General features: G+C 39.4%; 1 protein-coding gene across 6 annotated transcripts in view; it reads right to left on the reverse strand.

Moving 5' to 3' along the window:
• The window catches only part of RERE (arginine-glutamic acid dipeptide repeats), a 464,393-nt gene that overhangs the window by 129,407 nt on the left and 319,060 nt on the right, over positions 1–15,926 (reverse strand). For all 6 annotated transcript variants that reach the window (XM_032758816.2, XM_032758813.2, XM_058443739.1 and 3 more), the window contains 2 exons: positions 14,999–15,123; positions 12,692–12,791 (listed from right to left, as the gene is read on the reverse strand). In XM_032758816.2, coding sequence (XP_032614707.1) covers positions 12,692–12,791; positions 14,999–15,123 — 225 coding nt within the window. The remainder of the gene's footprint in view (positions 1–12,691; positions 12,792–14,998; positions 15,124–15,926) is intronic.

The following is a 15,926-nucleotide window of genomic DNA, read 5'->3' on the forward strand; positions in this document are numbered from 1 at the left end:
GGGAAAAGAAGAAAGCGGGGTATAAAGTTTGACTTCAAATAAAGCCACAGATTATCTAAAAAGAAACAAAGTACTAAATTTTAAAAGCCATTTCATTCAAATAAGACAAAAAATAGGCCGGGTGCGGTGGCTCACGCCTGTCATCCCAGCACTTTGGGAGGCCGAGGCGGGTGGATCACGAGGTCAGGAGATCGAGACCATCCTGGCTAACATGGTGAAACTCCATCTACTAAAAATACAAAAAAAATTAGCCGGGCATGGTGGCAGGCGCCTGTAGTCCCAGCTACTTGGGAGGCTGAGGCAGAACGGCGTGAACCCAGGAGGTTGGAGCTTGCAGTGAGCCAAGATGGTGCCACTGCACTCCAGCATGGGTGACAGAGCGAGACTCTGTCTCAAAAAAAGGAAAAAAAAAAAAAAAAGACAAAAATTAAATCACACAATTTGTGTTAAAATGTTGTTACATGGAACTTTAGAAGTGAATTTATGAATTTCTCAGCCCAAAGGAAGCCACATAGGTGAACACCTAAACACTTAATTTTCAAAACAATAGCTCAAAATGTTTCTAATTGATCAAAGTACAAAAAATAAAAGTTGAAAATTATATATTATTATGCTAATAATCAGCTGAAAAGGTCTTGGTTATACCAGAAAACCTCAACTGCATGATCTTTTCCTGCATCCTCACTAATGCTGTAATTAACAGTACAACATTCTGTTGACTTCAATATCCTGTTATTACATAAATAAAACACTGGCAACAGTGCCTGTCAAGGCTGATTTATATGAGGTGCTGTTCTGAAATGTATTGGATTTCCATAATAAGAAATCATAGAGCATATCAGCTTTACCCATTAGACTTTCCAACAACAAATAAAAAATCCTGAACGACAAGAAAACCCATCTTACCTTAACCCAAGCCAGCACACATTAACCATTTAATGTTGACTCATCTGGATAGAAACATTTAAGTAAAGGGTGTGGGTATGGAATGAATGTCAGAAGGCTCCTCTCACATGCTTAGGGAAAACTTATGAAAGGGCTTCCTGGCAATGCTTTATTTGGGAGCTGAGAAATATTCCACATGCAAGTCATAAGAACTGCAAAGCTAATCCAGGTCCAGATACTCTAGCGAAGGCCATTTATAATGAACAAACAAAAAATCTGACAAAAATTCTATGGACTTAATTTTTTAGAATAAAAGAGAAATGAAAATGATCCCTAGAATAGGGTTATCTGCATATTCTGCTATGCCAACTTCCTAACATCAATTTCTGGATGATCAAGTGTGATATGAACTTGAACTTGATTATCTATTCAATCATTCAACAATCATTTAGCATCAGACTAGGGTTAGAAAACACAAATAATTAATACTCAATAGTTAACAAATAGGGATATTTATAGACCAGAGATGAAAAACTATGAAGCCGCTGGGAGCCTTGAATTCTTTCTTGAAGGAGATGTGGGTGTGCATAAATAAATAAGCAAACAAACATGCGCTCTCTTGAATACATGAAGAGTTTATGTAATGTCTAAAAGCCGCCCATATCTCAGGGAATAAAACTGTCCAGGCGGAGGTGAAATCTTTGTTGCATGATTATAAATTTTACTTACATACAGTGAATATATAGTTATGTTTAGTGTTGGTGAGAAAATGGCAATAATTACTGAGAAAGAAAAACCTAAATAATTTGAATTGTATTAGAAACCTGGAAAGATACCTGAGCCCAAAGAAGGAAATCCAACATCAGTTTAGTAAAAATAAGTTGGCATGATATATTCTAGAAAACCTTACTCTCAAACGATGGGGCTTTTCTGCAGTTTCTAAGTAGGAATATAAAGATCTATTTTGTAAATGGCCAAATAAATGTAAGCACTCAAAGGTGGCTAAATTAACCCCATTAGGATAAGACAGATCATCTACATGTTATATAGCATGATGTTTACAAATTATATGTCAGCTACAAGTGTTCAGATGAGCCTAATGCAAACAGTGTATGAGGAAACACACACAGAAATATTTCCACACAAGATCTTTCTGGGGAAACACTATTACTTCTTCATATTTAACATAAGCTTATATTTAATATATAAAAATACAAATAAAATACAAATAAAACCTTTTTTTTTTTTTTTTTTTTTTTGAGATGGAGTCTCGCTCTGTCACCCAGATTGGAGTGCAGTAGCGCCATCTCAGCTCACTGCAAACTCTGCCTCCAGGCCACGCCATTCTCCTGCCTCAGCCTCCCAAGTAGCTGGGATTACAGGCACCACCATCATGCCCAGCTACGTTTTGTAATTTTAGTAGAGATGGGATTTCACTGTGTTGGCCAGGCTGGTATGGAACTCCCAGCCTCAGGTGATCCACCCACCTTGGCCTCCCAATGTGCTGGGATTATAGGCGTGAGCCACTGTGCCCAGCCAAATAAAACAATTTTACATTTATAGGTGTTCACATTTGAAATATTAAAATAAAATAAAACATATCATTGCTACATACAAAAAGGAATACACCCAATGTTACTAAGAAATCCCTCTTTTCCTAATGAGAGAAGCCAACGTGTTTATTACACCTTCTTCCTCTACAGCAGTACAAAGCTGTTTCTTATGTATGGAAAGATAAGAAATACACGTTAACATAAATGAACAAACAAAGAACAACTTTCCTGAACTATCTGCCAGTTCACCATTGGACCAAACGTAGCAAGTCATGTGGCCATGAAAATAAGATATTTATTAACTACCTCTGTGATTCTTCAATGAGGCCTCTACTATTAAGAATGTGGGCCGGATCTGGTGGCTCATGCCTGTAACCCCAGCACTTTGGGAGGCCGAGGCGGGCGGATCACCTGAGGTCAGGAGTTTGAGACCAGCCTGACCAATATGGAGAAACCCTGTCTCTACTAAGAATACAAAATTAGCTGGGTGTGGTGCCGCAGGTCTGTAATCCTAGCTACTTGGGAGGCTGAGGCAGGAGAATCACTTGAACCTGGGAGGCGGAGGTTGTGGTGAGTGGAGATCGCGCCATTGCACTCCAGCCTGGGCGACAAGAGCGAAACTCTGTCTCAAAAAAAAAGACATATGGCTAAAGTTTTATATAACCTGAAAACCATCTTCATTAAATTAAAACAGACTAAACACTCCAAACAAAAGGCAGAGCTTGCCAAACTGGATAAAAAGGCATGAAACAACTAAAGAACACAGGAGATGTTACCTTAAATACAAAGAAAAAACAAGATTCAAAGTAAGAAGTTGTAAAGAGATGTACCATGCAGACAACAAGCATAAGAAAACTATAGTGGCTGTATTAATATTAGACAAAATAGACTTCAAGACAATACTAGTAGACACAAAGATGGTTACAGCAGAAAGGTAAAAGGGTCAAAAGACAGAGAAAGACACAAATATTTTAAGTGTTCATGTGTCTAATAACCAACTTCAAATATATGAAGCAAAAATTAACAGAATCAAAAGGAGAAACAACCAACTCTACAATCACTTTTTTTTTTTTTGGAGACGGAGTCTCACTCTATTAGCAGGCTGGAGTACAGTGGCACAATCTTGGCTCACTGCAACCTCCGCCTTCCAGATTCAAGCAATTCTCCTGCCTCAGGCTCCTGAGTAGCTGGGACTACAGGTATGCGCCACCACACCCGGCTAATTTTTGTGTTTTTAGTAGAGATGGGGTTTCACCACGTTGGCCAGGATGGTCTCAATCTCTTGACCTTGTGATCCACCCACCTCAGCCTCCCAAAGTGCTGGGATTACAGGCGTAAGCCACCGTGCCTGGCCTCCAATCACTATTGAAGACTTTCATACATGTCTCTCAGTAACATACAACTAGCCGAAAAAAAAATTAGTATAAGAGAAGATATGAATACTAACATCAACCACTGACACCTACATAACAGCACACCCAGTAACTACAGAGTATAAGTTGATTACAAGTATACACGAAACATGAACCAAGATACATCACATGCTCAGCCAAGAAACAAGTCTTGAAAGATTTCAAAATACTGAAATGTTACTGAGTACTCTTTGACCACTGAATTAAATTAAATTAGAAATCAATAACATTCCAAAAAATAAAACTTAGAGAAGCCCCAAGTATCTGGAAATTAAGGAATTTAGTATTAAATAATTCATGGGTCAAAGCACCAAAAAATTCAAAAAATTTTTTGAACAGAATAATAGATCATAACAAATCAAAATTTGTGGTAAAATCAGCTATTTAACATCCCACTTTAGAAAGCTAGGAGGAAAATGATCAAATTAAACCCCAAATAGGTAGAAAAAATTAATAAAGAACAGAAACCAATGAGATATAAAACAAACAGGAAAAAATAACAAAACCAAACTCTGAAAAGATCAGTAATGTTGAAACATCTTTATATTGATCAAGAGGAAACAAATTACCAGCCTGGGCAACGTGGAGTCCATCTTTAAAAAAAAAAAAAAAGAAAAGAAAAGAAAAGAAAAAAAGCACTTTCTATATAAAAAAATTTAGATGGCTAAACTGTGAATTCTAGCAAACATTTGATATAGAAAGTAATATCAATCCTTTATAAACATCTTAAGAAAACAGAACAGGAAGAACTATTTCCCAACTAATTTTTTGAGGGAGCATTATTCTGATATGAAAACCAACATTCTTATTACAAAACTCCTTATTACAAAGAAGGAAGACTACAACTCAGTATCTCTCATGAACACAAATGTAAAATTCCTTAACAAATTAATAGCAAGTTGAATCCAACAGTACATAGTGACCAAGTAGGATTCATCCTAGGAACAAACAGTTCCTTCATATTTGAAATCAGTGTAATTCACTATATTAACAAAATAAAGAATAACAATCATATAATAATCTCATTAGATGCAGAAGGAAAAAAAAGCAACTGACAAAATTCAATGCCGATTCACAATAAAAACTCAACAACTTGGATATATAAGAGAACATTCTAACTTGATTTAAAAAAACAGAAAAAGGCCAGGTGCAGTGGCTTCTACCTATAATCTCAGCATTTGGGGAAGCTGAGGAGGATCATTTGGGCCTAGGAGTTCAAGACCAGCCTGGGCAGCATAGTGAGACCCTGTCTCTACAAAAATTTTAAAATCAGCTGAGCATGATGGTGTGCCCTGTAGTCTTAGCTACTCGGGAGGCTCAGACAGGAGGATTACTTGAGTCTGAGAGGTCAAGGCTGCAGTGATTCGAGATTGCTACACTGCACTCCAGCCTGGGCAATAGACCCTTTCTCAAAACAAACAAATACAACAAAAACTACGTTGTACTTCATAGTAAATGACTGAAAACTTTCTAAGATTAGAAAGATAATGTCCACTCTCATCACTTCTATTCAGTATTGTAGCAGAGGTTCAAGGAAGTGCAATAAAGCACAAAAAAGAAATAAAACACATAGATCATAAAGGAAGAGGTAAAACTGTATTTGCACATGATGTTTAGCAGGACCAAAAAAAGCCAACATATAAAAACTGATTGTGTTTCTATGCTATCAAAGACCATTTAGAAATTAAAATTTTAGTTACAACAGAATCCTCAAACAGGAAATACTTAGGAGTAAATTTAACAAAATGTTGTAAGATCTGTATTCCCAAAACATCTTATCGTAAGAAGTAAAAGAAAGCTGGGCATGGTGGCATGCACTTGTAGTCGCAGCTACTCAGGAGGCTGAAGCAGGAGATCACGTGAGCCAAGGACTTCAAGCCCAGACTGAACAACACAGCAAGACCTCTTTAAATTTTTTTTTTAAATCAAAAAAAATCAAAGAAAACTTCTTTAAAAATAGAGAAATATCGTATTTATGGATTAGAAGATCCAATATTGTTAGGATGTCAATATTTCCCAAACTGATCCATAAATTCAATAGAATCCCAATTAAAATTCCATCAGACTTTTTATTTTTTATTATTGTTATTTTTTTGAGACAGAGTTTCACTCTTGTTGCCCAGGCTGGAATGCAATGGCGCAGTTTCGGCTCACTGTAACCTCCGCCTCCTGGGTTCAAGTGATTCTCCTGCCTCAGCCTCCCGAATAGCTGAGATTACAGGCACGTGCCACCATGCCTGGCTAATTTTTATATTTTTAGTAGAGATGAGGTTTCACCATGTTGGCCAGGCTGGTCTCAAACTCCTGACCTCAGGTGATCTGCTCACCTCGGCCTCCTGAAGTACTGGGATTACAGGTGTGAGCCACTGCGCCTGCCAGACTTTTTAAAAATTAGAAACTGGCAGGCTGATTCTAAAATTTACATGGAAATGGAAATTACCTCAAATAGCCAAAGCAACCTTTAAAATCACATTTAAAGCAGAAAGACACCCCTGAGGTCAAGACTTCCTATACAGCTACAGTATTCAAAACACAGAGGCCCTAATAACGATCAGTGAGACAGAACAGAATCCAGAAAAAGATCCAAACATAAAAAAGCAGCTGATTTTCAATAACAATGTCAAGGCAGTCAAATGAGAAAAGTTTTTCCAACCAATACTGTTCCAACAACAGGTATCTGTGTGGAAGAGAATCAATTTTCACTCCATAATTAACGGATCACAATTCAAAATGAATCAAAGACCTAAATGTAAGAAGTAAAGCTTCTAGAATAAAGCACAGAAACAATCTTTGTAATCTTGGAGTAATTAGAGCTAGTACCATAAAAGGAAAATAAAGACTTATTAAGCTTCAGCATAACTATATATTAAAGTCAACGTTAAGAAAAAAAAAGTCAGGCCAGGTGCAGTGGCTCATGTCTTAATCCCAGCATTTTGGGAAGCTGAAGTGGGAAGATCACTTGAGGCCAGGCATTCTAGACCAGCCTGGGAAACATAGTGAGGCCCTGTCTCTAGGAGAAAGAAAGAAACAAACAAACAAACAAAAACCCTAAAAAAAATTAGCCAGGTGTGGTAGCCTGTAGTCCCAGGTACTCAGGAGGTTGAGGCAGGAGGATTGCTTGAGCTCAGGAGTTTGAGGTTACAGTGAGCTATAATCACTCCACTGTACAGCCTTGGTGACAGAGTGAGACTTAAAAAAAAAAAAAGAAAAAAAATTTTTTTAAAGAATGGAAAAAAGTCGTGGTATGGGACAAATAATTCCCAATACATATATCAAAGGACTTCTACCTGAAATATTAACAAAAAATCCTTATAACTAAATTGTAAAACAATTTTTTTAAGTAAACAAACTATCTGAACAGATGCTTCACAAAAAAAGATAAACAAATGGGCAATAAAACATGAGAAGATGCTCAACCCTATTAAGTCAGGAAATTCCAATAAAATCTCAATGAGATATCACACTACACATCCATTAAAATGGATAAAATTTAAAAAAATAACTGACAATACCAAGTCTTGGTGAAGATGCTAAAGACGTAAAATTATAACACACTACTGATGGGAATCTAAATTGGAACCACTTTAGAAACCTGTAGGCCAGGCACACTGGCTCACGCCTGTAATCTCAGCACTTTGGGCGGCCAAGGCGGGAGGATCATGAGGTCAGGAGATCGAGACCATCCTGGCTAACACAGTGAAACCCCGTCTCTACTAAAAACACAAAAAATTAGCCAGGCATTGTGGCGGGTGCCTGTAGTCCCAGCTACTTGGGAGACTGAGGCAGAAGAATGGCATGAACCCGGGAGGCGGAGCTTGCAGTAAGCCAAGATCGCACCCCTCACTGTACTCTAGCCTGGGCGACACAGCGAGACTCTGTCTAAAAAAAAAAAAAACAAAAAAAAACCCGTTTGACAGGCCGGGCGCAGTGGCTCATGCCTGTAATCCCAGCACTTTTGAAGGCCAAGACAGGTGGGTCACGAGGTCAAGAGATCGAGACCATCCTGGGCAACATGGTGAAACCTCGTCTCTACAAAAAATACAAAAAAATTAGCTGGGCGTGGTGGCACGTGCCTGTAGTCCCAGCTACTCAGGAGGCTGAGGCAGGAGAATTGCTTAAACCCAGGAGGAGGAGGTTGCAGTGAGCCCAGATCGCACCACTGCACTCCAGCCTGGGCAACAGAGCGAGACTCCATCTTCAAAAAAGAAAAGAAAAGAAACCTGTTTGACAGTTTCTGAAAGAGCTTCCTACATACAAACAATCCTGCCGCTCCAGGTATTTACCTGAGAGAACTGAAGATAAATGTCAACATAAAGACTCATACAACAATGCTGAAAAAACTTTTACTTATAATGGCCAAAAGCTTATAAACAACCAGAATGTCCACCACCAGGTTAAAGAATATGAAAAAACTGCGAATATGCATATCCATACAAGGGAATACTTATCAATAAAAAGGGGATGAACCATCGATACATGAAGCACAAATGGCTCTCAAAATCCTTATGCCCAAAGAAGTCACACAATATGATTCCATTCCTGTAACATTCTGGGAAATGCAAACTACTCTAAAATGATTAAAAAAAAAAAAAACATTGAAAACACAATACATCAATGGCTACCTGAGGCTGGAAGTAGAAAATGATTATAAGAGGCCATGAGGCAACTTTCGAGGGTGTTGGAAATGTTTTGTATCTTGACATTATAGTAGTTTCACAGGTTTATATATCTGAAAAAAACCCTCAAATTTTTGACTTTGAAACAGAGCAGTTTATTACACATAAATCTTACCTCAATAAGTTGTTTCAAAAATTACACACTAGCAATCTCTTTTGTTAATAATGAAGAAAAAAAACAGAATAAAAATAAGTAATCTAAGAGTTTAGATTCAAAAATAGGTCCATATAATTGTCATAAAGAACTGATAGCTCTGGGCAACATTGTGAGACGTCATCTCTACAAGTAAAAATAACCAGGTGGGCCAGGCGCGGTGGCTCACGCCTGTAATCCCAGAACTTTGGGAGGCCAAGGCGGGTGGATCACCTGAGGTCAGGAGTTCGAGACCAGCCTGACCAACATGGCAAAACCCTGTCTCTACTAAAAATACAAAATTAGCCGGGTTTGGTGGCACATGCCTGTAATCCCAGCTACTCGGAAGGCTGAGGCAGGAGAATCACTTGTACCCGGGAGGTTGTGGTGAGCCAATATCGAGCCATTGCACTCCAGCCTGGGCAACAAGAGCAAAACTCCGTCTCAAAACAAAAACAAAAAACAAAACAAAACAAGAAAAACAGCTGGGCATGGTAGTGCACACCTGTGGTACCAGCTACTATGGAGGCTGAGGTGGGAGGATTGCTTGAGCCCAGGAGGTCAAGGCTGCAGTGAGCTGTGATCCACCACTGCACTCCAGCCTGGGCAACAGAGCAAGATCCTGCCTCAAAAAAACAAAGAAACAAACAAAAAAGAACTGACAGTTCAAAAATTTTCTATAGCAATTGCAGTTTTAAAAATGAAACGATTTAAATGTACTCATATTTAAATACTCCTACTGGCTGTTCAACACACTTTAATGTGGCCATATAGCCTATTTCATTTAAGTTCTATATTGCCCTAGGAAGCAGGAAATATATACTAATTACTCACAGTTTTCTTCTAAACTGATAAATGCCTAACCTTGTTTTAAATCTATGCTATACTCTAAGAAAACAATAAATGCTTCCCATACAACAATGTATATATCTTTCTAACTTATTACTTAAGACAGCTCAAATCTTCTATTACTCTAGGGAAGTAAAAAATCCAAGTAACCTCTCTCACAGGATATTTTCATTCACTTTTCATTAGGAAAATGCTTGCAACTAAAGTTTTCAGAGTCAGTTCGACAGTTAGTATAAAAATTAAAACAGCACATAACTTTTCAATTCATCACAAAATATGTACACATAACCTAAGACACCTGAGCCATGTCAGGCTAGAGAGTTTCAGTGTCATAAAAACAAAAAAACTGTACAACAAAAAAATCTCTGGGAGTGCTAACAAAACCTTCCGAAGGAGCTTGCCACAAAGAACCATGGGCAAAAGTAGCCAAAATGATTTCTATACTGAAGTATGGTCTACAGAATTCTTAGAGAGTTTGGAATAAAAAGGGGGATAGATCATATACATTCAAGGAAGTGCCAAAAATAGACATTTAATTAAATATGGCAAGATCTTCATTATTCAAAATTCAACTGATAGCACAGTTATGAAAGCAGAATTTTTTTCACAAAGCTTTTATACAGAGAACAACTGGCCAGACACGGTGGCCCACGCCTGTAATCCTAGCATTTTGGGAGTCCGAGACAGGAGGATCACTTGAGACCAGGAGTTCGAAATCAGCCCTGGCAACATAGTGAGACCATGTCTCTACAAAAAAATAAAACTTAAAAAAAGGCCAGGTGCAGTGGCACACACCTGTAATCCCAGCACTTTGGGAGGCCGAGGCAGGAGGATCACTTGAGCTCAGGAGTCTGAGACCAGCCTGGGCAATACAGTGAGACCTCACCTTGACAAAATTTTTAAAAAAAAATCAGTCAAGCATGATGGTGGGCGTCTATGATACCGGCTACAGCTCTTGGGAAGCTGAGGTGGGAGAAAAGCTTGAGCCTGGGAGGTTGAAGCTGCAGTGAGCCAAGACCGTGTCACTGTACTCCAGACTGGGCAACAGAGCAAGATGGTCTCAAAAACAAAAATTAGCCGAGTGCGGTGGCACATGCCTGTAATCCCAGCTACAGCTATTCAGGAAGCTGAAGTGGGAGGATCGCTTGAGCCTGGGAGGTCAAGGCTGCAGTGAGCTGTGACTGTGCCACTGCACTCCAGCCTGGGTGCGAGACTTTGTCGCAAGAAAAAACAACAACAAACAACAACGACAACAACAACAACAACAGAAAAAAGTTCCTTTCAAAGACTTTCTCTTTGTACACACACTTTCAAGGTATTCTGAATTCACAAACATTCATATCTAACCTACCACAGCCTCTACTGGCAGTAGTATCATCAACCTCTGAGTTTCAGCTTCCTCATCTGTAAAATAACCTCAAATGCCTGTTCTGGCTCAATCATATGCTCTAAATCAAGATTCTGTATTTAAAACTAACAAACAAAAAAATCCCCACTAACTACCCTATCAAATCAGTGAGAATGTACACAAACACACAATATTTACGACAATGTGAAAAAACATTCTCTTATTTAGAGAATGGCATATCCCTAGCAAAACCACTCAAATGTTATACTCAAGAAACCTAATTATACTAGGAATAAAAATCAGCCATATCACGCAGCTATCTACATGTTTCCTCAAAAGCAAGCTGTGTAGTAGATCTCTAAATCAGGAATGGGGACGACTTTCTTCCCTCTGTTAGGAACTTTTGGGATTGTCAGTATTTAAGTGATCTAGCCGCCTTGAATTCTTCTATTTAGAGACTGGGACAGATGATCTTGAAAGTCTCTTCCAACTATAGTAACCTCTCAAGAAAAAAAAAAAAAGAACAAAGGGGTGCTTAAATGACATTTGGTTAATCATCAGAAGAGGTGCTCAGCCTCATACTCAACAGCCTACATACACATACACGACCATGCAGACTATCAATTTATCAGAAATTGATTCCATAAATATCATTAGCTCTTCAGATTTAATGGTTTCACATTAGTAACAATAGAGAGGAATTATTTCAGGTAACATTAATATTCCTATACAGCCCCATGGGATGTAGCCTAAGGCCAAAACAAATAACAACAACAAACAAAGAGAATGAAAGACAACTGCTTTCAGTCATCATATTGTTTGCAGCAGTGTGCTGTTATTTGAGCTGCTGTGTGTTTATTATGGGATTAATGTAGATGAGTAATTATGATGGTACGTCATGCAACCAACTCAGTAACATTAGCCTCATTTATTTCATTTTACTTTTAATTTTTTAGAAATTATTCTTGTAAAACTTTTTATAGTCATGTAAAATATTAACATGTTCCAAAGTATACTTTATAAAAAACAAGTTTATGCAAAAAAAGTTTAGCTTCTTCCCATCCCTCCATGTGCTTTAAAATAAATACATGGTCTCAGAAACAGTGAAGTAAAAAAGCATGGCTTCTAGATTCCAATCTTGGGGGTATGACCTTAAATTGTGACTTAATCTCTCTCAACTTATTTCCTTATGTCTAAAAAGGTGATAATAATAGAACCTAGAGGGCAGGCGCGGTGGCTCATGCCTGTAATTCCAGCACTTTGGGAGGCTGAGGCGGGAGAATCACAAGGTCAGGAGATCATCCTGGCTAACATGGTGAAACCCCGTCTCTACTAAAAATACAGAAAATTAAGCGGGTGTGGTGGGTGCCTGTAGTCCCAGCTACTTGGGAGGCTGAGGTAGGTGAATGGTGTGAAGCCGGGAGGCGGAGCTTGCAGTGAGGCGTGATCGCGCCACTGCCAGAGCGAGACTCGTCTCAAAAAAATAAAAAGTAAAAAATAAAAATAAAAATAGAACCTACAGGGGGTTTTGAGGATTAAGCAAGATCTTCTAAGCACAGTACTTGGCTTTGTGAGGCCTCAGTTAAGTATCAGGTACTATTACTAGGATCTTATTTGAGAGTCACCTCAAACCTGCAGCACAGACACAGATTAGGAAATGAACCTGCGGGTGCCACATCACTGGCCTGGAGCCCCTATGGCACCCCACAGCCAAGACCACAACTCACTCCTGAGTCTACAGGTGACTTCATGCTCCGCACTCATCACACATTTCCTACAGTCAGTTCGGGGAAAAAGAAGTGTCTTCCCACTCAGGCTGACTTCAAAAGACTTACTGTGTTCAGCGCATTCAGAGTGGTGTCATCCCGAGAGGCTGCGACACAGCCGTCTTCTGTAGAGCCTCCATCACACATCCCTGCAAATGCCGCCATGCTCCTTCAGAAGAAAAGGTTTTTCCTTCATTAGTACATAGTAATATCAGGACAGAGACTTAGACTTCTATTTTCAGAGGACATTTCCAGCCCAGAACAAATTCCATTACTACACGCATGATGAACCAGTTCCCAGCTCTGCCTCTGCTCCTGTTTAAAAATAATTTTTTTTTTTTTTTTTTTTTGAGATGGAGTCTCACTCTTGTCGGCCAGGCTGGAGTACAGTGGCGCAATCTTGGCTCACTGCAACCTCCACCTCCAGGGTTCAAAGGATTCTCCTGCCTCGGCCTCCCGAGTAGCCGAGATTACAGGCACACCCCATGCCCAGCTAATTTTTGTATTTTTAGTAGAGACAAGGTTTCACAGTGTTGGTCAGGCTGGTCTCGAACTCCTGACCTCAGGTGATCTGCTTGCCTTGGCCTCCTAAAGTGCTGGGATTACAGGCGTGAGCCATCACGCCCAGACCAAAAATAAATTTAAGTTCCTCTTCACTCACGCAGAAAGACATATGTTACTTTTAGTCAGATCCATTTGTATTGTTTCTTCCCATGCTTTATCAGTACTAAGATTTTAAATTTGAGAGCATGAAGAATCTAAATATATGAGCCACAATATTTCAGTAGATGACAATCTTCTGAAAGAAAAGTCTCCAGAAAACATGTGAAATTAAGTCATCTAAAATTTTACTTAATTCCTCTCATTCTGCATATCAACTACCTTTAGGTGAATTAAAAGTAAAAAATCATGGCTGGGTGTGATAGCTCATGCCTGTAATCCCAGCACTCTGGGAACCTGACACCAGAGGACTGCTTGAAGCCAGAGAGTTCAAAATCAGCCCTGACAACATAGAGAGACAAAAAAAATATATTAGCCAGGTATGGTGGTGCATGCCTGTAGTCCTAGCTATTGCGGTGGACAAGGTGGGAGGATCACTTGAGCCCAGGAGGTTAAGGCTGTAATGAGTCGTGATTATGTCACTGCACTCCAGCGTGAGACCCTGCATTCAAAAAAAAAAAAAAAAAAAGGTGAAAAACCAGAGATAAAACCTCTTAGTCATTCACTCCACTTACACATTCTCATCTCTACTGAATGCCACCATGCACAACACCGTTGACTAGCAAACAGCCAGGTAACTGGGGCAACACAGAAAGGACCCCATCTCAACCAAAAACAAAATTAAAAATAGCTGGGCATGGTGGCACGTGTCTATAACCCTAGCTACTCAGGAGGCTGAGGCGGGAGGATCGCTTGAGCTCAGGAAGTTAAGGCTGTAGTGAGCTATAATTGTGCCACTGTACTGCAGCTCAGGTGACACAGCAAGACCGTTTCAAAACAACAAAACAAGTAACAACCAAAAAAGAAACCTACAAACCCAGCCAGGGTTAAAATTCAGATGCCCTAATCCTTGGTTTCTTGTTTTTGTTGTCGTTGCATGCTACTGATGCTGCCAAGACCCAGAATCACTTCATACAAACAAAATCTGCCTGCCTGCTCTGTGACGTGTGAGGAGCGAATTCACACTTCTCTCTGCATCTGAGGCATTTGTATGTTCTATGCAACTTCTACGGGGTTATCACAGATAAATGTTCTCATGTAGACAAGCCACAAAAATGTCAAGTTCAGGACAGGCACTAATGAACAGCCACAAAGTAGAGAGAGAACATGAAATCTGTAGTGGGTTTTGTTTTTGTTTTAAATTTTACTTTAAGGTCCAGGATACAAGTGCAGAACGTGTTGGTTTGTTATATAGGTATACGTGTGCCGTGGTGCTCTGCTGCACCTATCAACCCGTCGTCTAGGTTTTAAGCCCCTAATGCATTAGCTATTTGTCCTAATGCTCTCCCTCCCCTCACCCCCACCCCCTGTAGTGGGGTTTCAACATGAGCTGAATGACTCAAGTACTCAACTGGACTGAGAGGTCTTGCTAACTGTATGTATGGCCTAAGATGTTTTCCTCTTGAAAAGTTCCAAAATTTGATGTGGGGCAAACACCAAGAAGAAAAACATTACTTCATCACGAAAAAAATTACTTCAAACTATTTTTCTCTGGTAAGAAGAGCCACGGTCCTGATTACAGAGGGTGTGACCAAACTTAAAGTCAGAGAATGCCCAATATAGAAATAAAATCTCAGGGGAAAGGCAAAGTTTACTTCCTATAATCAGTTCAGATGGTCTAATTCAGAAAGCAGGATGGGGGTAGATTCCTATTACCTTGCTGCCCTCAAGTACATAAGGAGGTCACAGTCATTAACTCCAGGCATCCAGACCAGTTCCTCATGTTGGGTCACTGTATCACCATCTGGAGAAGGAAATGGTTGCAGATCCGGAAGTTTGGCCTGTAAGACAGGGATGAGTAAGTCACAATCAAGGCATGTATTAATTATAAAGAGCTATCTCAATAAGCAGTCTTTAGGAACATATACAATGTTTTACTGAGGCTCTTTCCTTGGACAGCGGAAAAATAACAACAAAACCATGAGTCATTTAAAATGACCTATTTCACATGTCAGGATCATTTCACCATAGAAGATTTCACAATAGACTGCTTAATATCTGCTTAACAGTGTCAAAGTAAACCAGTGCCAGCATGATACCAAGAGTAAAAAGGGAGCACACACATATGCATAAAATATACAAAAAAACAAAATAATGTCTTTAGACGGTAACAGCTATTGATAAAGAAGGGAAACACACATACATTTCCAATATAACAAACTGACAAAGAAGACATATGCAAATGATACCTCACCTAAGGATATTTGCTAAAAAATTAAGTGAGCTACCCTATTAGAATAGTGTTACTCTTAAGACAGTCAAGAGCAATATAAGTCATAGTCAATACCAAAACTAGATGAGTATTAAAGTAAACATTAAAAAATATAGTTGAGACCAGGCCCGGTGGCTCACGCCTGTAATCCCAGCACTTTGGGAGGCCGAGGTGGGTGGATCACAAGGTCAGGAGTTCAAGACCAGCCCGGCCAACATGATAAAACCCCGTCTCTACTAATAATACAAAAATTAGCTGAGCATGGTGGTACGCGCCTGTAATCCCAGCTACTCAGGAGGCTGAGGCAAGAGAATCGCTTGAACCCGGGAGGCAGAGGTTGCAGTGAGCCAAGATTGTGTTACTGCACTCCAG

This window comes from Hylobates moloch, unplaced genomic scaffold (assembly GCF_009828535.3).
Source record: "Hylobates moloch isolate HMO894 unplaced genomic scaffold, HMol_V3 SCAFFOLD_9, whole genome shotgun sequence".
NCBI classification, from domain to species: domain Eukaryota; kingdom Metazoa; phylum Chordata; class Mammalia; order Primates; family Hylobatidae; genus Hylobates; species Hylobates moloch.